The following is a 20991-nucleotide window of genomic DNA, read 5'->3' on the forward strand; positions in this document are numbered from 1 at the left end:
TCCCACACACGGCGGCCGCGTGCCCCGCGGGAAGGAGGAGGCGGAGCCACGGTCGGAGCCGCTCTTTTATTGGACAGCGCGAACCCGGCGGGGCGGGTCCGTCCCCGCCCCTCACGCGCCGCCGCACGCGGACCCCGTGCGCGCGCCTGCCCCGCCGCCACGTGCGGCACCGCTCGCCCCTCCCCGGTAGGCGGTGCCAACCCCCCCCCCCCCCAACGGGCTCCCGCGCTGCTTGGTCCCGGTAACGGCAGCATACGGAGCCCGGCACCGAGCGGGGCCAGCCCAGCGCCAGGCAAGGCACCTCGTGAGCCGGGCCGTGCTTGTTAGTGATTAATGGCAGGAGTGTCTTAAGGCAACAAGGTGAAGTTAGCGATAACATCTCAGTAATGAAAACAGTTTGGCTTTAAACAGCAGTAAACGGGCTGAAAAAGGCAGCGGGTTTCAAGTGGAGAGGCTGAAGATAAGGCACCTCCAGGGGATCCGAGTTTCTTCCTGTAACTCATGAATATATGCTCCAGACTATAAAAAGAAGAAAGAGGTTGGACAAAGGACAGTCTCCTTCAGCCCTGACAGTGCTGCAGGTGAAGAGATTCCTACTAGAGATAACTAAAGAGATTTAAGAGTGCCCCACAGTGGCTTTCCTAGTTTTAGCTTTCCTTTGTGCTTGCACACCAGTATTTCTCACCCAGGACTACACACCTGTTGGCAATGGTTACTGCAGTGTTTCTTACTGTGTTACAGCACAAAGAAACTTTGTCCTCCCATGAAATGCTTGGGGATCAAGGAGAATTCAGATCAAACACTGGTCTGCTATCATGACCCAGCATTAGTCTCACTGCACTCAGCAGCAAAGTCTCTAACACCACAGCAGCACCCTTGGAACTGCCACCCTGGATTTATCTAGCCAGAAGCTGGGGGACATGAAAAAACAGTTCTTGGACAAGGGAGGGAAATTGTATTTCTCTTTACACTACTGCAACACACAGCTGTACAAAACCAAGGCTGCTCCTGCTTTCCAAGTCCTTGCTGTTCTCACTGTCACCCCTTTCAATGTGCAAGTGGTTGAGATTCAGCTATTGGAGCCCCCACAGTGGTCACAGTTCACCACTGACTGCTATTTCAAACTAACGTTTATATACTTCCAGCTGAGTATCCTGGCTTTACCTAAGCTGTACCCATCAGTGAATTAACACCACCTATTCCAGCTCTATGAGAAATCCCCATTTTGGTGAAACTTACCAACAATGATGATGATGATCATGACAACAACAGCTATCAATATCACCCACATCTGTGAAAAAAGCCATACACACTTACTACAAAGCAGGCAGCAGCATTAACTGGCTTTCAGGGTACAAAAACACAGCCACTGAAAGGTACTTTTGCACCAAGTGCTAGATCCAACACAGCAAGTAACACTTCTTCAGTAAGCAAGCTCAAGTCGCACTCTAAAGCAGGCTGTGCACACAGGCAAAGCAGAGCAAGTCCTTTTCCACTGTGCCTCCATGCAAAGCCTGGCTCAGGTGACCATACAAGCAGAAGTCAAGAACTATTAAACACCATTTCCACTCACCCTATACCGTCTCTTTCACCATCTTTGCTGCTCACTGAAGATGATTCCAACCTTTGCCAACAGCTCCAAAGTCAGAGTGAGCTCTTTCTGCTTTCTAATACCTCCTGCACTTTTACTCAACCCATGCGTTTTTGGCTGCCTTCTTCTTGTTCCCCAAAGCCTCACATTACTGAGGTGTTTCCCCCTGGCCATTACCACATCATACAGTCTTGCACCAAGCAGCACCCCTGGTAATCCAGCTTTTGGTTACTTTATCTAACCACCATGCCACATTGTAAAAAACAGATGCCATAACTTAAGTAACATTGGATAAAGCCACTTCTGCCCTTTGAGATGACTGTAATAGTAATAGCCTTCATTGCAGTATTGTATAGTAGACAAGCCATGGTTACCTTACAGTTCTTCCACCAATACTTTCTTTTCAGCTTGGCTGCACTGGTCTCAAACTGGGAAGCTCCTGCCTGCAGCGCATCAGCACGGTCATCCAGCTCAGACAGCTTCTGATCTCGCTCCAGTACCTTGTCCACGTTCACTCTCATGATGTCAACAACCTGCATCAGTTAATACTTGAAGTTATCAGTTGTACCAACCAGTGTGGAACTCAACTGCAGGCAACAGGCAGCAACACACAATACTCTTCATGTGCTTTTCTCAGAAGTAGGAGCTACTGCCTTTAGTAAACCCAGCCATAAGCTTACACAAAACTGCGTGCTGCAAGCCCCTAATGCCTACTTTAAAATGCCAGGAGTGCTGGCATTCCCTTGAACATGGGGCAGAATTCCTGATCCCCATCAGAAGGAGGTGAAGCATATACACATGACAGTCAACCACACGTCAAACACCACTGTTGGTAGCCAGCCTGGCTTCTGGGCTCTGCAGAAATCCATAGGTGTCAGTCATATTTGACAGTCAGCCTCCATTGCTATTGATGAGAGACAAGCCTGTTCTCTGTAAGAACAAAGGTTTTTATCTTTACTTATGCCAAATCCTCAAGTATTAGATTTGCAGCTAATGCTTGACTGTGTTAACTTTGCTCCACCTCTCCTCCAGTTGAATGGGTTTTCCTTTTTAACCTTTGCAAGAGTTAAGATGGCATGCGTATAACCAAGCAAGCTGAATGATGCCAGGCCTCTCCTTCACATAATGAAGAGGAAACCACCCAAAACATCCCCTCCAATGTAAATTATACCAGTTCCCTGAAAGTAAAACAGTTATGCTGATATCAGACTACACTTTTACCTCATCTACTTGGTGTTGAGTCTGCTGAAGACGACGGTTACTGCCAGCAGCCACATTTGAGCCCCCAGGAACGCTGGCTGACCTGCAGTAAAGAAAGTCACCATTATTCTGTTCACCTTTGGACAGGCTGTGGTGTTGGTTTCAAGTCAATACCTTTATTGTACACAAGTTATCTGACATTCCTGACCATTGGGAACTTGCAGCCTTGGAATAAATATGGGGCAGTTTCCTGCTGGAGAAGTGATGCTTTAACAACAGAGAAGAGGTGTAAGCCATGCAGGGTCCCAGACATCTTGCCACTGAATTGCTCAACATGCTGAAAGACGGCCCCACATGGATTGTTAATACTATGGTTTGCAGTAACGCATGTGACAACTACAATGGTTCACAGGGCCCAAGTTTTCAGCTACAGAAATCTACAAAATATTAAATACAGAAGCTTAACGGTAATTCTGACTACATACACTTAACAGTGCTTGCCTCTGTCTGCTCCTCTGAGCAGTTAACACGGAACAAGAGAACGCACAAGAAAGAAAAAGCATTCAGCATAGACAAGAACTGATCTCTGCTCAGCTCTGAGCTCAGGCCATCCACTTGTCTCTACCAGCTACAACACCCTGCATCTCTGTAACAGATGCACGAACCTCTGCATGTGCCTCTCACACCACTTTCACCGTGCTCGTTGCATCCCTCCAGATTTATTTGTACTCAATTTGCTTTCCCACATTTTCATTTCTCTTGCATCAGAAGCACCTACTGCTGAGTGCACACTCGAAAGGGCCGAATCTGAGCACTGGCTACGTTTACAGGCTGACTTCTAGGTTACATTTAGCAAGAATAAACGCACGCACACGCACACACGAGGGAACCAGGAAGCCTGTGACAAGGCTCAAAAGCAGCGCACGTACAACACAATACAACCGCTCCTCTGTTTTGGCACTGAAGCCGCTCTTTCACCGCTGCTCCCAGACTGGAGGGTCGGAAATGAAGCCTCTTCCTGAGCGCAGCGGGTCCAAACACAGCCCCCACCCAGGCACCAGAACGCGCTTCCAGTGCTCTCAGAGCCGCCTGGGGCTGGCCGGACTCCACCCAGGCACCACAGAGCCCCGGGACGGGACGGCACCGCCCGCCCGAGCGGGAGCCGAGCACTCCGGTACAGACCGGGGCCGCGCCTCAGGCCGTGAGGACCGGGTGATGGCGGGGCCCGGCCTCCAGCCACCGCAGCGCCCACACAGCCGCTCCCGGAAGCCACCAGAGGCCCCGGCCTACCCCGCGCTGCGCAACAGGCCCGCGGCTGCTCCCGCCACCCCCTCCCGGGCGCGGCCGCCTCAGCTCAGCTCGGCTCGGCTCGGCTCAGCTCGGCTCGGCGCGGCTCGGCTCGGCGCGGCCAGGCCCGGCGCCGCTCCGCAGCCCCCCGGGCCGCGGCCCCGCACTCACATCTTGCCGGCGGCTCGGAGCACCCAGACAGCACCCAACCTCTGCTGCGCGCAGGCCGGCAGCGCCCAGGAAATGACGACACACCCGGGCGCGGTCGGGGCGGAGCATGGAGACCACGCCCCCAAGCAAGGCGTGCCATGCGACCAGCCCATAGGGGCGGAGCCTGATAAGCCACGCCCCCGGACCTTACGCAGCCGTTGGGCGCGCGGGACGAGGGGGGGTGTGTGTTCGTGGGGCTGTTACCGCCGTGCCAGGCACCTCCCCGCGCCCCGTTCAGCCCCGCCGCGCCCCGGGTCCCTGCTGTGTACGCGCCGCAAGGGGCGCTCCCCCCCCGGCCGCGGCCGGTCCTGCTCGGGGCGGACACGGGTGCGGTGCGGGACTGATGCGCCCAGGACCCCGGCTCCATGCGGCAGCCCCTTGGGAGCGGTGCAGCAGCGCCGCGAACGCTCGGCTCCGGGATGTGCCGTGCGACCGCCTTTGCATCGCTTGCTCTTACGTTATCCCGTTCCTTTCGCCCCATCGCTCACTGAACCGCCTTTATCTCAGCCCAGGTATGTCTATCCATGTTCACCCTTCAGTTCTCTTCCCCCATTCCCCTGCTTGCGGGCACGGTGTGGGCTGTTCAGATTACAACCCATAAGAAACTAGACTGTACTTACGAGAGGTCATGTAATAGAAGAAACACCCTTTTGTCACGGTTACAGTGTCTACAGGACACTCCAGCACTCAGCAGGATGCGAGGGACGTGCTTACAGAAAGGCACACGCTTTGTATGGGGAAATTTTCTTTGTTTTTAATTTACAGCAGAAAGAATATAAAGCATTCAGAAAACATTTTCCATATTTTAAGGGCAATTCAAAACATTTTGCATGGTTCCAGCAGCTGAGTTCTTCAACAGATCCATTGATTCAGTGATGCTTTACATGCACGGTTACAAAAATAAAACTTACAAAAGAGAAGACATCTATACTAGTTTTACATGCAAGTCTTGGGGACCCCCCATTGGGCACCAGCTATTGTGTGGAACTGCCATAAGCGTGCAACCAGAGAGGGGGTTCATGTTATATTCTGTATTTCTTTCACACAGTATTTCTGCTGTCGAATGTGTTTCACAAAGGAGCAATTCCATGATCAGAAGACAGAAGCTCTGGCTCCTAGCACTTGGGAATTCGAATTTTCCTGGAAAGCTGCACTTACTCATCTTCCATGAAAACGTTAAGTTCCACAACCAAGAAAAGGGTGAGCGGAATCACTTCACTGCAGGGGAGTCTTTAACTCCCCAGTGGTACACTGAAGGGTTATGGCCCGACACAACAAAGCACTTCGAAGCCGTACTTAGCCCCAAGCATGCGAGTAGTTCCAGTGTGCCCATGGAATTGCTTGCATGTTTAACAGCAAGTACACGCTTACAGGTTTGGCTGAAGCAGGATCTAGATTGGTAGATACACCACCAGGCCCATGGATCTGGAAGAGTAATTTGAAATAGCTCTGTATATTACTGAACACTTTGCTGTAAAGACAGGGAGTTCAAACATTTCCACTGAGGTCACTACTCTTGTCAGGAAAAGGTCGATTCTATATTGTCACGTATTGGTGAATGGGAGCAACATTTTGCTTTCAAAATGTCAACGAGTTCTTCCAGTATTAATACAGAGCATTTCCAATTCATTCCAAAGGGAATTCTTCGGCGTCTCCTGTTCCCTTTTTGCGTGAGAGGAGAATTTAGCGGTTCAGGTCCCAATTCCACCCAGTGAATGGAGGCCGGAGGCTGCCCACAGGCAGGTGTGAGCACCAGGCCAATTCCTTGTCATTTCCAATTGAATCAGGTCATAAAGCAGCAGTTCAGAAATGTACACGAGAATTCGGATAATGAGCTAGAGCACATCTACTGTAATTCAATGCTGGCAGTGAAAAGAAGTAATTAAAAACAGGTACAATTATAGAAAAGGCACCAAGAGCACTGACCCCAGTTTTCCTTTCCCCCCCCCCAACAATCTTTGTTTCTTACTCTTCTTTTTAAAGACACCAGTTTAAAAGCTTCTTGTGTGTGAGTATTTTCAGGCTTCACAACAAGCCTCGCATTTACACATTGCGTTGGTGGCCGGGATCAAGCAAGAACAACGATTCCAAACCTAACATCCCAAATTGACACCGGTCCATGCCAACTGCCACGAGCAGAACAAGGCACGGGAGCAGCTTCTGAGCTCAGACACGCGGACAGAACCCACCGCAACGCCGCGCACTTCAGAGGTTCCTTCCCTTACATTCCTGTGTATTGGAGATCAGAACCTGGCTCCCATCGCCAAGAACTGCGTGAGTGACAGCTTTAAGTGCGTAGTTCAATTTACAAACCACCTAATTTCTTTGGCTCCTCACTATGTGGAAATAGCAATAATATACCATGACACCCCTACGAGATCAGTTTGCATCTTTTTTAAGTTTTACTGAATTTTTTTTTTAATTTTTTGTGCAATTTTATGACATTTTCGGACTTCCAGCAGGAGAGATGAACGTGTGAAACATATTTCCTACTTTTGTACTATTTTTTTTTGTCTTTTTTTTTTGTCTTTTTTTTTTAAGGTTTTATGTTCATTCTAAGTGTTCTTTATTGGAGTGAGTGTATGGTGTTAAGCTAGATACAGGTTTCTTTGTACTCTTATGATTATCTGCTTTGCAAAAGTAACTCAATTTTCTTAAGCGATATCAGCATTCACATTACTTGGCACCATTGGCAAAATAAAATATACCCAGAAAGAAAAGACGGGGGGGGGGGGGGGGGGAAGGAAGGAGGAAGGAAGAACGAAATGAAACCAACCAACCCAAGGTCCTGGTAGCCAAAATCAAATGTAAACAGATCCTTTTTTTTTTTTCTCTTTTTTTCCTTTTTTTTTTTTTAATTAATGTTGCTCTGCCTTTTTTTTTTCCTAAGTCTAAATACAGCAGCTCTTTTTTTTTTTTTTGCCATTTAAGTCATGCTTTAGCAAAAATGTTCTTCTAAAGAACATTTAAAATAAAGATTTTTATAGTGAAATAAAGTTTTTTTTTGTTTCATTGTACAGACCATAGCCACTAATGCTTTGCTTTGTTCATTTCTTTGTCTTGAGTTCATGCACATATCTCTTTGTTTTATTATATACAGTATGTACAAACAATACATCCACACTCTGCTCGTTCATTCAGACAAAACTATACAAATAATAATTTTATCTTGCCAAGTTATTGACCCTTTGTGAATAAAATATTTAGTAATTAATCAATATATTCCCTTTCAAATAGTTTTTTTTTCTCATTTTCCATTTCTACCTTCTATATATACAGAAACTGCCCAGATTTTGATGAAGTAGCCAAAATAAGAAAGTTACTGGCCAGAATGCAGCACCACTCTGATCTTTAGGTGGTATAAAATGTCCAGGCAACGTATGTGTGACTGCAAAACGACAAGAGGTTTGACGAGTACTCAAGATAAAAAGCTACGTGTTTCACAACCCATTTGGAGAACTGAATTAAAACAACAGTCCATGAAAGTAAGGCTAGAAAATAAAGTGCTGAACATGAGAGGAAGGACATGACAATTGATATGTTTGCAGGTTCTAGTAAAACAAGAACAAAACAAGAAGTGTTTAAACTTGCTTAAGCTGCTCTCTCCGTTCCTCGCGTTACCCGTTTGTCTCGCACACCAACCCCTCCTCTAAGTTCCCACGGGATGTATTAAAAACCTGCAGATTAAAAAAGTTGCATTAAGTGTGCTGTAGAGATTTAAATAAAACACAAAGGACAGAAGTGCGAAGGAAATGAGGATGCATGGACCCCATAAAGATGGACTGATCTAAAGCCCCTCCACTGAGACTCTCAAAGCTTCAGTTGCTTGGAGATGACCGACAGGTGCAGGAACAGCATTCTCGTGTTGCTTGTGCATTCCCACCTTTTCTTAACAATATTTTTGGTATAATATTTGTACAGTTCCACATGTTGTTTAATACAGCCCTATATGAAAAGGATAATTAATCGCTTCTTCCTTCTCGGAGAATGAAGCAACTCACAATTTCCTCCTGGTGTCTTTTGTTTTTCCCCATGATCCAACAGAAGATTGAGTTCCAAGATGTCTTGCTGAACAAATTAAAAGTTGTCCATGAAAGTGCAAATGCAATGACCAAAACATTACTGTTAAAATCCTGCAGCTGGTATTCCCAGACCTGCAGTGGGTATTTTGTTGTTGTTGTTGTTGTTGCATGTCTCTGCTAAAAACAGAAAATGAAAACAGTCTGAAAAGCAATGTCACATTGCTACGGGATGCTGCTGCGTATCTTCAAGTTCCTTGGCCTTTTTCAATTCTTTCACTCTGAAAAAACAAAGAGGAGCTATGTAACACTTCCATTGCAAACCTCGTTCCACACAGACAAACCAAAATGATTCCTCACTCTCAACTCCCGTGCAAAAGAGCCAGCTCCCAGAGGAATGACAGGAGGGGGAGATGTTCCTGAGACCATAAACAGTTGGAAGCGCAAGAGGGGCCGCTAGAAACCTGACACAAATGCATGTGGAAATACCTATTTCCAGCTCCTGTTTGTCCCTGACCTTGGTCAGACTCTGCTCTGGAATTAGCCTGTTTATAGTCATGTGGGGGCTCCTGAACTGATCCTGCTGCTGTTCCAGCTGTTATGGCAAAGGGGCTGCTCAGCACTGAGCTCGTCTCCACTCATCTCTGAAGCAGTGCCAACTCGATGCTGTGCCCAGTGCAGTAGGGAAAATCAGTCAGCCATACGGGAAGATTGATCCCGATACACAATTTCACATAAGAAAGTGTTTATGTGTGAGTAGAAGAACCGGTATGGGTGTGAAGGCAATTTACTTCACACTTCCTCCAGCTGCTGCTAGTGGCTGGAGCCTGTGTTTTCTAGCATGGTGTTAGCTGTAGATTCCCAGGTTCCCCCAGCAAGCAGTGAAGGACACTGTGTGACGAGGGAGATGAGCCTACAACATGGAAGAGTCACTCTCCCTAAATGTAGCCTAACGCTTCAGTTCTCAGCTCTTTAAAATGCACGCAATACATTACCTCCTCTAGCACTTGTCAGTGGTAAGAACTAAACCATCCCTAAAAGCTGAAGTAATTAAAAGGATGAAGAGAAGGGAATCATTTCAATCGCATCGAGTAAAGCAGAAGCTGCATCGGTGCTGGAGCAGCAGCAATCCTCTGTGTGTCAGTGAGGGCTCCCTGCAAAGGAGCCAGAGCAAATCCACAGGGACTTTGGATTTGGACTCAGCAAGGAGCAGCTCGGCTCTGCCTCCCCCAGCAGGGAGCTCCTCTCTGTCACATGCCTCCACATGTCCTTCCCCTGCTACTGTGAGAGAAGGACCCCCAAAAGGACCTAAATGGAGGTGATTTAACAAAGCACGTACATGCCCAACTGATGCAGCGAAACCTGAAAGGACAAACAGCAAAGGTATGGTACAAAGAACTGTGCCAGAGCTGCAACTCTGTGTAACAGAACCCAACTAAGAGTGATGAATTTAACAAAGCCTAGGTAAATACAGATAGCACAGGATGCTGGGAGAGCTAAGCAGCAGCAATGTCAGTTTATAGCTTCTGTAGTAGGCTTCCACTCACACATCCTCCTTTGGCTCTTACACCAGCTTGCTAATATAAGGATACGATGAGGGCTATAAACTGATCTCCCTATAAATATATCTCCACTTCACTGTTTTATTTATCAGGTTTTCTGCACATACTATTACTCAGAATCACAACCAAAAGGGAGCTGGCTGCTTCTAACTCTTTGTTTGAGTTGACTCAAAGCTCTAGCACTCAGAGGTGTTCTCTGTGAAACTGGGGGAAACAGGAATCAGTGGCTAAATCGCACTAACGCATATGCAGGTCAGACCTTTGCTAATTACCTGAATTCCACTGAGCAGTTTGAGAATACCATGTATGGAAAGACAGAGGGCTCTGCTAGTCCAAATGCACATGCCCTTTTCAGAGCTGCAAGACCTACATCCAAAAGGAGCCATGATACTCCTCTGAAAGCAAGTCCAACAGAGGGGTGCCTCAGTGCAGAGGCATCTCCCAGATGCCAAGAAGCGCTCTGGTCCCCAGGCTGAGGAAGAGGCAAGGCAGCTGACAGCATCACTGCTTCTGGGTTCCTCCTTGGGCAGCCCCGTGCTGAGCCTAAATGCCTGCTACAGCTTTACAGAGCAGCTTTCTCCAGAGGTATTCTGGCTCTACACAAGCTGGCAGATGTTGCTGACATGAGGGGAGTTGGGGCTTCAGCATAGCAAAGAGGCAGCAGTGAGCCCCTGCTTGTTCCCAGTGGGTGATGCATATCAGGGTGCTACCTGCTGGGTAAGTCCAGAGCATCTTTTCATTACAGCCAACACAGTGAACTGAAAAGGCTCACAAATGACCAACTGACCATCTGCAGTATATTTAGGTTTCTTGCAGCAGGAAAACAGCTTCTACCTTGAAATCATTACTAACACTTCTGTTACTGCACCACTTAGAAGCAGAAGGTGAGCCAAAGCCCCTGCAGTGCTAGGAAAAAGCAGTGTGCCTCTGTGCACTAGGCAATTTTTAAGGCTTAGGTAGGCTACATTCAAGACACCATCAATTAAAGCATGATTTGCAGTGCAACTTCCAGGTGTTTTCTGTTGCACTTCAGCACTGCAATGTAAAATTAACCTGTTATTATAGATCTCTTACTGACAACATGCACGTTAGATAAGCTGGTAGCTCTTTCACTGACACATGCTATACCTTAGTTTAGCACTTCAACATGCAAGAGCTACGCTAACAAAGCACTTTTGCTGGAAGAATGCAAGACATGCTTTGCTGCAAACTTCAACCTACAGCATGCAGTATCTGTACTGGTGCAGACCTATCAGATCTGTTTAACTGGAACACACATGCCAACAGAAGTTCATGACTACAGCACTCAACATTTGCACTAGTACAGATTCTATTCAGAAACACGCACACTTGCCTTGCTCAAGTGTGCTTTACATTGGTTTACAGATTTTCAGCCTTTGAAAAAGGTTGCAAGTGCAATGATAATCACTGCTTTAGAACACAGGCACATACTAGTACAGGATTGCCCTATAACAGCGTTACAGACTTTGACATTTGTCATGGGTACATTCCTGAAAGATGGCTTAAAACAAACCCTGCGTTCCACAGAATTTATCAGCCTCAGCTTCAAGATGACCATCCACTGTACTGGGGCTAAGATCTCCTCTTCATTAGTGTTTGCTGGAATAAACCCACTAGGTTTTCAAATGCAATTAAAATACACTTTGACCAGGGGAGAATTTTAGACAAATTGGGACCCTTGAAAACAGAAATCCACCGAGTAAATGCTGCTAGGAGAGCTTTTAAGTGAACAATATGGCACTGCCTTCCTGCTAGAAGGAATCTTCGCTGGTTCCTATTCTTCCACTCGTAAATTCAGGCAGGGGAAGAGGGCTGAAGTGTAGCCCTTGTAGTTACAGCATTAATAAAGTGCTTTAAGAAAAGGGACGCTACTGGAATTTGTAGGATGGTACAGCAGAAAGGATGTGCTTAGAGAAGATGTTTCAATCCAGTTTGGCAGACTTGCAGTGAGACTATATGGATTGGGCACAAACCTCTCCAGAGGCCCACAGCACTCGTGCTGGGTTGGATCACTTCTGGAAGTGCCTCCAGTGGGATGGGGACTGGAGGTGACACACGTCTGCAAGCCAGAGTGCCCCAGAAAGGGAAACAGGTTGTGGCTGTTGCAAGACTCCCAACAAGAAGCACCGTCCTACTTCAGCAGCTACTAAAACCATGCACAGAACTGCAAGGACCACGTATTTGGTTGTGCACTGATGAAGCCTTCAACAAAAGCCTCCTGAAATAACGTTTCCTCTAGACACTAAGCGTCTCTAAGGTACAAAGTCTTTCCCTCAGCAATTGCTGAAGAGCAGATGGAAGGAAAAAGCACGTGCAATAGAGATGACCACTGATAAGCTGTCTGAATCACAGCCCTGGTGCTGACATAGAACGGGAAAAGAAGATGATTTCAACAATGAGCTTTGAACCCTGATGCTCGGGAGCTGTGTCCCGGTTCCCAGATTGCTCCAGCCAGACAAAGCTTCTGCCCTTCAAAGTGTGTTACTTACTTGGACACCGTACAGGAGCTTGCATCATTATGTGCTGAAGCAATGTAGAAAGCAACGGCCCCAGAAGCGAGCAGCAGCTCCTCTCCCAGCACACCCTCCCCAGTCTCGTATGGGAGTGTGTCAGCGAATGAATTAGGCCTACTTGGACCAAGTTACAGCAAACAATGGCTTTATGAGTAAAGCGTAACACAAAGCTGCTTCATCAAACCCACTCCATAATGCCCAGCCAGGGAAATGTTTAATGAATCTGAATGCTGAAGATCCGTATAGAGGACAGGGTGCAGGAGCCAGAGGCGGCTGTCTGGCGAGTTACCTGTTGCTCTGAGAGCTGAAATGGCCTGTGGGACATTTAAGAAAAGGGAGCTCTTGCCTTTTTCCAGATACCTCATTTGGGCAGCAAAACAAAAAAGACAGAAAGGCCCAATAAGAATGACACCCCCAAGCATGCGGTCTGCCATTTAACACATACATTTGAGCTCCAAATACATTCAGCCCCTGCAAGAGGTAAATGAAGAAAGAAATTACTTGGAAACCTTTCGTTGCAGGTACAGTGACACATACCCCAATATGACATTTTCTCACACATCCTGAACTCGAACGAATGGGACTTTTCAATCCCTTAAGGTTCTCCCCCATTCTCAATCTCACTAAGAGCTGTAAGAAACCAAGTACTCAAATGCAATGGCCTCTGCATAGCACACATTAAAACACACAAACAATACAAGTCCTGGGTGCACAGGAGTAGGAAAGGGTTTGTTGCTGAAGTACTGAGAGGGAAGGGTGTGCAAGCAACAATGAAATATAGTAGATGTTCTTTATTCAGGTATGAAATAAAGTTGTACTTACCAGAGAAACTGACTTCAGGTGCTACATGCACACTCCCCAAACTGGAGAGAAGCATTCAATCAAACCATTAAGAAACAGGGTGGGTGTGAGGGAATCTATTTTAAATGAAAGATGCTGTGAATTAATATGTTCTTTATTACTATGATTGCAGGTAACAAGGGCACTTATTCTGCCCCAGAGCAGAGGGAAGTTTCACTGTAGGCAGAGAGCCACTGCCTGGCCTAATGATGTGAGAAGACTCGCTCCTTGTCATGGCTGCAGATCATCTGCCTACCAAGAGCACAGCAGAGAGGCTCACAGCTCAAGGCTGTCCATGCCCTACATCAAATGTCTCACACAAATTTCCCACCTCTCCCTCCTGCCTGATCCTGATGTAATGTATCCCATATACACTGAAAGTAGTGGAATCAATTTGAAAAGAGGTTTTCAAACTGAAACATGGAAGTAAATGCTGTGATCATTTATCTGACCCTGCACAGACTACCTGAGCACAGTGTCAGTGTACAGAATTCACCAAGTCTGTATACTGCAGAGAGACATGTGCTTGCATACGTTCCTTCAGCATATATGCACGTCAGCTTGTGTCCATCAGAAACACTTACGTGCATATACTCCAGCAGCATATGCACATAGGTTGCTATCAGGATGCGGAGCAGCAAAGGATTCTTTGCTGTAATAGAGCTGGTTGGGCAGAACAGCAGCTAAGACATTTAGTGATAGTTCACAGCTTACCTGCAAACATGCAGGTAAGCAGAGAATTCCGTGATTTCCCAATCAATCCCACACTTGGCACTTAAGGCAAAACCTGCAAATACTACTGAACTTCCAGAATCTGCTTCCTGCTGATTTCTCACATGTTGTTACAAACACAAAGCCTTAACGTGCTACAACTATTTCTCCTCCAGTGCTGAGAACTGGCCTGTCAGTGCCCTCACTGGGCACTGGTGAGGCTGCACGCTGAATCCTGTGTTCAGCTCTGGCCCTCACTACAAGAGAGACATTGAGGGGCTGGAGCGGGGCCAGAGCAGGGCAATGGAGCTGGTGCAGGGCCTGGAGCACAAGGGTGATGGGGAAGGGCTGAGGGAGCTGGGGGGTTCAGATGGAGAAGAGAAGGCTCAGGGGGGACCTGATGGCTGCCTCCAACTGCCTGACAGGAGGATGGAGCCAGGAGGGGCTGGGCTCTGCTCCCAAGGAACAAGGGATGGGACCAGAGGAACCGGCCTCAAGCTGCACCAGGGCAGGTTTAGATGGAGCTGAGGAACAATTCCTGCCCCAGAGGTGCTCAGGCATTGGAACAGGCTGCCCAGGGCAGGGCTGCAGGCACTGGCCCTGCAAGTGTTCACACCCCATGGAGACAAGGCCTCAGTGCCATGGGTTAGGGGTGGCCTTGGCAGTGCTGGGGAATGGTTGGACTGGAGGAGCTTAAAGGGCTTTTCCAACCTGGTTGATTCCATGATTCTATGACTAAAACGTGGTCATTTGTATGCAGCATTCATTACTGTCCCATGGATACAGTGACTGACCCAAAGACTAAAAACGGTTGAACTTGCAAACGTCTCTTCATATCGAAGTAGATACTTACTCTGTCCTTACAACAGAGGAAGGCTGCTCTAATACAAATGACTAAGTGACTTACAGTGAATTTTAGTTTTCAAAAACAAATTATGTTTTTTCTTCAAGAGGCTTTTTGTAACCAAACACACAACTGCAGACCAAAACTCATCCGTCCTAGTCATACACAAAGCAGGAGGCTAGTAAAACCAAGTCACCCAGTTAGCTAGTCCACCATTATTCCTGAATAAACCTGCGCTAGTTGTAAAGCACATTATCAGACGTGCCAAGACCTGGAGCTGTTCTTTTTCCAGCTGACAACTTCACAGCATTGCTGTGTCTGCAACTGGGGTAAAATGGTAGCACAAAAGTCAGAGTTAGTTAAGAAATGTCATCAGCTATTGCTTCTTTGAGCCTAACAAAGGAGCAGGCTTTAGCCCGATTCATACTCTTACTCCTAAGTCATAAAAGGCATCTGTGCAATTCAAAGTCAGCAAACCCCTGTGATCAGCAACTCAGTTTTCTTTTCTAAATGCTACCTGGAAGCAGGAGTCCAGGTCACCCCTTCCCCTGCCTCTCCCCCCTTGTTGAAACAGTAGTGATGAGCACACAAACGGTGTTATTCCTGACTGCAGCTGCTGACAAACACCCTGCTGTCCTACAGCCTCGCAAGTGCAGGATGGCACCGAGCAGCCCTGCTGACGACTCAAGCGTGTGCCTTGAAAGCCTCGGCATTCCCTTCAACCTGCTATGGGAATGCTTTGGAGTATTCCCTCCCTGCTGTCAGGCAGCAAACCAGCCCACTCATGTGACTGAGCACAAAGGCAAAGGGAGTCTCTGTATGCTGAGAATGAAGCTCCTGACAGAAGCTCACGTGGCACTTACTATAACGCAGTCACAGCAGCTTCATCTTCATTTTAGGGTTTTTGTTTTCCTTCCTGCTATGTAAACAGCTGAGAGAAGCAGCTGTCAGAAGCTGGTCCTAGTAAGGCAACCAGACGTGTAACTTACCGAAGACCAACTTCTAGAAGGCAAGTGCTGGTACTTAACCACCTTAGGGAGTGAAAAGCAGTGTGAAGAGCTCTTCTGCTTCAACCTGGCTCAGGCAGAAACAAATACCCACAAACAAATACTCTAAATGTAGGCTGCCTCTGTACTGCAGCTTCCTACACTCTAGCCTGAAGGCTGTTGCAGCCCCTCGACAAGGGACATCGTTACTCATAGAGTGTGTGTGAGTGCAGACCCCAGTAAGTTCCAAGGTCCACCAACAGCCGTTGTGGATACTGAAACAATATCCCACCGACAACGCTGCCTAAGCATGCCCATGATGAATATACATGTCCTTTTTCACACATTCATGCACTGGTAACATCTACTGCAGAGCTCTGTCCTGTTACAAAAGCAGCAGTGTTAGTCATTGCAGTAGGGTTAGTTTATACAGGATTCTGTTTGAGATCATTAATGGAGGTGAAACTTACTGGCATATCTTGGCTGCAGCCCCATGCAAGCAAGCAGAAAGCAAAAATATTTAAAATGGAAGAGAGGAACTGGCTAGCAGGCAGCTACACTCACCCTTTTGTACAGCCTATGGTCCACCAGTGGGCTTCAGATTGCAAAACAATACCAAAGAGCTATTAGCACACACATGGCAATAACCGTACCTTACCAAGAGCTTCACTTCAAGGAGGAGGAGACAACACTTCTGCTTGCCTGGAGAGAAAGAACCCTTCCCGCTCCTGCCTACTGGACTCCTCCTCTTTACCAGGGAAGAGCAGTCCTGTGTTTAGGTGTTGTAGGGCAGGAAGTAGTAAGCAAGTAAAATAAGCCCAGTACTGTCGATCCCTGTGGCATTTCTACCTGCATCCTGTCCTCCCTTGCAGTGAGCATTTGTTTTCTATATTATTTCAAATGCTCCTCCACAAAAACACAGCAGATCATAATCACAGCCTAGCAATGGTGTCGTTATCTCTCAGAGAAGCTTCCTAAGAGCCAGAGGAAGAACAGGACATAGGAGGTTACCTTCCCAGTGAAAGCTGACTCTATGGACCATGTATGGATTCAGCTCAGCAAACCCAAACCCACTTCAGAGCTCTTGGATTTTCCTACGTGTGTCACATCTGGGGATCACCAAGGTGGAGCCTTTCCAAACCCATTAAATACACAAACCTTTGACTGTGTCTCACACAGGACAGCATGCCTGGAGACAGCTCAACTCACAGGAGGTGTAATGGCAAGTTTGAGGTTCAAAGTTAGTCAAGGGCCACCCAATAGGAGCGGGCACCATGGGAAGATGGGTGAAGCTCTCCTCAGAGAAGTTCCTGCTTCTCATTCTCAACAAACACCACTTTGGTGACAAGTCATGTTGATACCATGTTATGGCTAATGCATGTTTTTCACCAGAGTTTCTGGAATATGAGCATAGATGGACAAATACATCATTTCTCTCAAAGCCAAAAGGAAACAACAATACATGCTCTGACTGTCAAAATGATGAATGACCGCTTTTGTCTCCGTGACACCTGATAATATTCAGCTACTAGAGCCCAAGTATCTTCTCTAAGAATACACTCAACCAAAACTTACATTCCTAAGTTTCTCAATGTCTATGCATCCATTACTGAGAGTTCTGACCACAGGATCTCTCCCTGTCTGATCAGGCAACAAGCCTAAGTCTAAGAGCTCAGAAAACACCAGACCAACAAGCCTGCACGCCCTAGATCCTCAAGCTGACAGAAACCGCTAGTCTGTGCACTGAGCCTTTGTGCCAAAAAGCTTATAAGCAAACCAGGACAAGATGACCATCTGAGCTGTTCTAAGTGCTCGCAGAAAAGGTGCTCTCATCACTGGCTGAAAGTAGGCTTTGATTAATTTAACATAAGAAAAAACCAACCAACCAGATGGTTGCCAGGGGAAAGCCTGAGTAAATCTTGCCTAAAGGCTACAGAATAAGCTCTTAGTAAGAGCCATTTATAGGCCCAGCAACAGAATCTGCCTGTGGACAAACCCCTGGGTTAAACAGTGTCTCTCTTGTTCTTTCTTATGGCTGAATTTCTGAACTCCTAAGAATTGACTGTCTTTTCTTTTCGCTCACTATCTTCACAACAGACTGCAAGTGGCTTTTACAGCCCCCTCCCCACCTCTGTCTGTCAGCTGACAGAACTCTACAAGATCCTCTTCCCTCGATGCTCCTGTGCATGCTCTCTTCTCTCTCACTCCCTCAGATATTCCAAAAATATCCATCATTTCCATCCCTTGTACTGACAAGGCATTTGTGCTTTAACAAGTGGCTCCACAGTGCCTTCTTCATGCTACAGGGCATTTAATACTAGATGTCAGTTGTTACGGCTTCCCCTGGATGCTCAGGAGCTCGGATGGCTGAAGTATTTCTTTATGGAGCCTGTGGCTTTCTTAATTTCTTGTCTATAGCAGCAGTGTGCTAATTTTGAGCGTTTCAAGAGGTGTCTGCAGTAGGATTCCAGCAAGTAGTACTCCTCAAGCAGTGCATGGGGCTGTTACCCTAAGCACCAGTCACACCAGCATCCTGTGTGAGCATCACACACAGTAGACTGCAGAGAAATAATTAGGAGGCTTGTATAGAGGTGGATTTCAACTTACTTAACATCCCAAGTTTTATTACTCTATCCTTAGAAGGAGGTAAGCAAGAAAAGCAGTAAGGAATAAATGCAATTATTGACACTGAAAGTTCAGGATGCTTGAAGAGAGCAGGTAAGAAGGAAGCAATTCCTTCATCTTCCACCTGGTACCCCTGTGTACATGCACCACAAATTGGCAGCCCAGAAAGGGGGTGCAGAGCCAAGCTTGCAAAGGAACGAGTGCAGGTGGTCTAGAGGATATGGCTGTGCTGGGGAAAGTGCCTGGATTCCCCCCCCTTGGGCTGGGGGCGAGGAAGCAAACAGGTCAGAGTCAGCTGAGATGCTAAAGCAAGAGAAGCTCTATTTGAATAAGTAGGTTCCTATCACTTCCAGTATTATTCTCTTCCTCTGCAGATATTTACACAAGCAAAAGACTTCAATCTGTCTTCAAAGCCAAGAATAAAGCTCTTGTTACAACTGCTGGGAGAAGGCACATGACCACAAATGTGTGATCATTGTTACTTCAGAAGGAAAGGCAAGGCTGTCCTGAAACACAGTTAACATCTTCAGTGGAAATAAGTTACCTTTTCCTTTTGCTGCATCCTAGCCAATAACCATGGATGAGCTCCGAAATAACCATAACCACTAACAAAGTGCCTATGGGCACAGACAGGACTTTACTACTGTGGAAACTCAAATACTGTGCAGTGTGACATAAGCCAAGAGAGCCTACTGAGAATGGATGCCCCCTTAGTTTTCATTTTCTTTCTATACACACCCAAGACCTAAAGCCACCTCCCAGAGATGCACAGCTGCTGAAGAGAGAGGAGATGACAGACAACAAGCAAAGGGAAGGGTCCTGCCTGCAAACTTCAGTGATGCAAATGAGGAGGATCTCTCTCTACAAAGAAGACGCTGAGAAACAGGAAAGCAATGAGGTGAAGGCAAGAAAACCTGCTGGAATCATGGGCAATTTAAGCTCTGGAAGAGACTAAGTTACTTGATAGCTGAAGACTTAACTGAGCATGGCTAAAGTGCATGGCACATCCTGGAAACTGGTGGGAAACCCAGGGATACAGCTATTGTGAGGCATTCTCTGGGCTTGTGTGTGAGAGTGGGCTGGAAGAACCTCTGGCAGGTTGACCCCAGAGCCTCCATGGATTGCAAAGTGCATGTGGCTTTCCCAGGGACTGCCTGGCTCTCAAGTAGGTCTGAGAGGATAGAGAAGTCCTGAGCCTCTGCCTGCTTCAGTGGGACATGCTGCCCAACAGACACAACAAATCCTTTTGGTCTCTTCCACATGCCCTGCTGAGAGCGAGAAGCCACGTGCTTCATCATGAACAACTGCGACTGTTTCAAGTGCATTTGGAACTGCCCTGGAAACTATAAAGCCCTCTCTCTTGTCCACACATGTTACTTCCCACTGGACCTGCAGGTATGGAGTCCTTCCACAACATGAGCTACACTGACCTCCTGCAAGCTGCAGCTCTGCAACCCTGCAAAAAGGAACAACTCTGTGTCTAAAATCAAGTTTATCACATGCCTCTCTGCCTCTCAGAGCTCTCCTTGTTCAAACATCACTGGGCTGAACTAGACACGCTTCAAAATGCATCAGGTCTGACCAGTTCCTGAGTGGATGAAATGCATGTGTGGTGAGAATGGAGGGAGCAGAGTTGGAAACATTTGAATTTGTATTGTCTAGGCAAAGTCCCTGTTTGCAACCTGATCATATATGGGATCCTTCCACTGCAACATCAAATGCCCTGCCTGTAGCAGAGTACTGCTAGCTGCCACATGGGAGCACTCTGGCAAAGCTGGCAGAGGTTCCCTGCTGGCAGGAGATGATTCACCTTCAAGTCTGTGTCTGTGCTCCCATTCTGAGGTATATGTGGGGTGGCTGACATGAATTACCTCATCTGCTGCTCTGCTGGCACATATCCACATTAAAAAGAACCTGCCTTTGATGAGTGTTCACCATAGGATCAGGAGACCAAACTGAAGGGTTTTCCAGTGTACACCAGACGTTGTCACACTTTGCACTTTCCCACATCCCATGACTGCTTTGTGCAGCACTTACAAGCTGTAGCTATGATTCAATAAGCCTTTTTTTTCCACACTTCCTTAAGACCAACTTTCAAAGTCATATGTCTTGCTTTGCTCAAAGTTTCCTTATTCTGCATCTGCCCAACAGAACCAGGGCTCTTTTACCATACCAGCAATGGATCTAAACATGATTCTCCTTCAGCAACAGCCCCAAGTTAGATTCCATTGTTGTCAGTGACACTTGGAAGCAGCTGGGCTTTGTTATTTGATTAACAGATCTGTAATGAGCTGATTCTATTATCCTTTACACCGCACTCACTGCTGACACACTTGAACATTGTTGCATTGCTCTAATGAAGGGCAGATACCAGAAGATAGTGCCATACCTGTGGCGGCAGCGTCGTAAAAACCGCATAATCTTGCGAGCAGCTTGATCCTGCTTCTTGGTAAGCAGACTGCTTCTAAACACAAGAAACCCAACACTGAAGTGTAGGCAAAACTGGGGAGAATAACGCTAAATGCAAGAGTAATTATCCTATATCCATCTGTGTATTACAGCACAGCCCTGAGCAGTGCCAA

At 47.0% G+C, this 20991-nt stretch overlaps 2 protein-coding genes across 17 annotated transcripts in view; both read right to left on the minus strand.

The window, feature by feature from the left end:
* Positions 1–380: 380 nt before the first annotated feature.
* VAMP3 (vesicle associated membrane protein 3) lies at positions 381–4321 on the minus strand. Its single transcript, XM_061351575.1, has 5 exons — positions 4250–4321; positions 2813–2894; positions 1966–2124; positions 1240–1291; positions 381–519 (listed from the first exon to the last, which is right to left on the minus strand). Coding segments are annotated over exons 1-5 (315 nt in total). The 5' UTR covers positions 4252–4321; the 3' UTR covers positions 381–499.
* Positions 4322–5016: 695 nt separating this feature from the next.
* The window catches only part of CAMTA1 (calmodulin binding transcription activator 1), a 286114-nt gene continuing 270139 nt past the window's right edge, over positions 5017–20991 (minus strand). For 10 of the 16 annotated variants that reach the window (XM_061351579.1, XM_061351580.1, XM_061351577.1 and 7 more), the window contains 4 exons: positions 20799–20873; positions 16349–16379; positions 12693–12763; positions 5017–8588 (listed from right to left, as the gene is read on the minus strand). In XM_061351579.1, the coding sequence (XP_061207563.1) occupies positions 8525–8588; positions 12693–12763; positions 16349–16379; positions 20799–20873 (241 nt within the window). In that variant the 3' untranslated portion in view covers positions 5017–8524. The remainder of the gene's footprint in view (positions 8589–12692; positions 12764–16348; positions 16380–20798; positions 20874–20991) is intronic. The other 6 variants (XM_061351587.1, XM_061351584.1, XM_061351586.1 and 3 more) reach the window with 5 other exon arrangements.

The sequence above is a fragment of the Neopsephotus bourkii genome, unplaced genomic scaffold, assembly GCF_033783945.1.
Source record: "Neopsephotus bourkii isolate Nb327-2 ecotype Australia unplaced genomic scaffold, CSIRO-AGI_Nbou_v1 NB_593, whole genome shotgun sequence".
Taxonomy (NCBI): domain Eukaryota; kingdom Metazoa; phylum Chordata; class Aves; order Psittaciformes; family Psittacidae; genus Neopsephotus; species Neopsephotus bourkii.

Excerpts from the sequence above, each read along its gene's own strand:
- VAMP3 (XM_061351575.1), bottom strand. Across the intron at positions 2,125-2,812 it reads CTCAACACCAAGTAGATGAG|GTTGTTGACATCATGAGAGT; the intron begins GTAAAAGTGTAG and ends TAACTGATGCAG. Across the intron at positions 1,292-1,965 it reads ATTGGTGGAAGAACTGTAAG|ATGTGGGTGATATTGATAGC; the intron begins GTAACCATGGCT and ends CTTTTTTCACAG.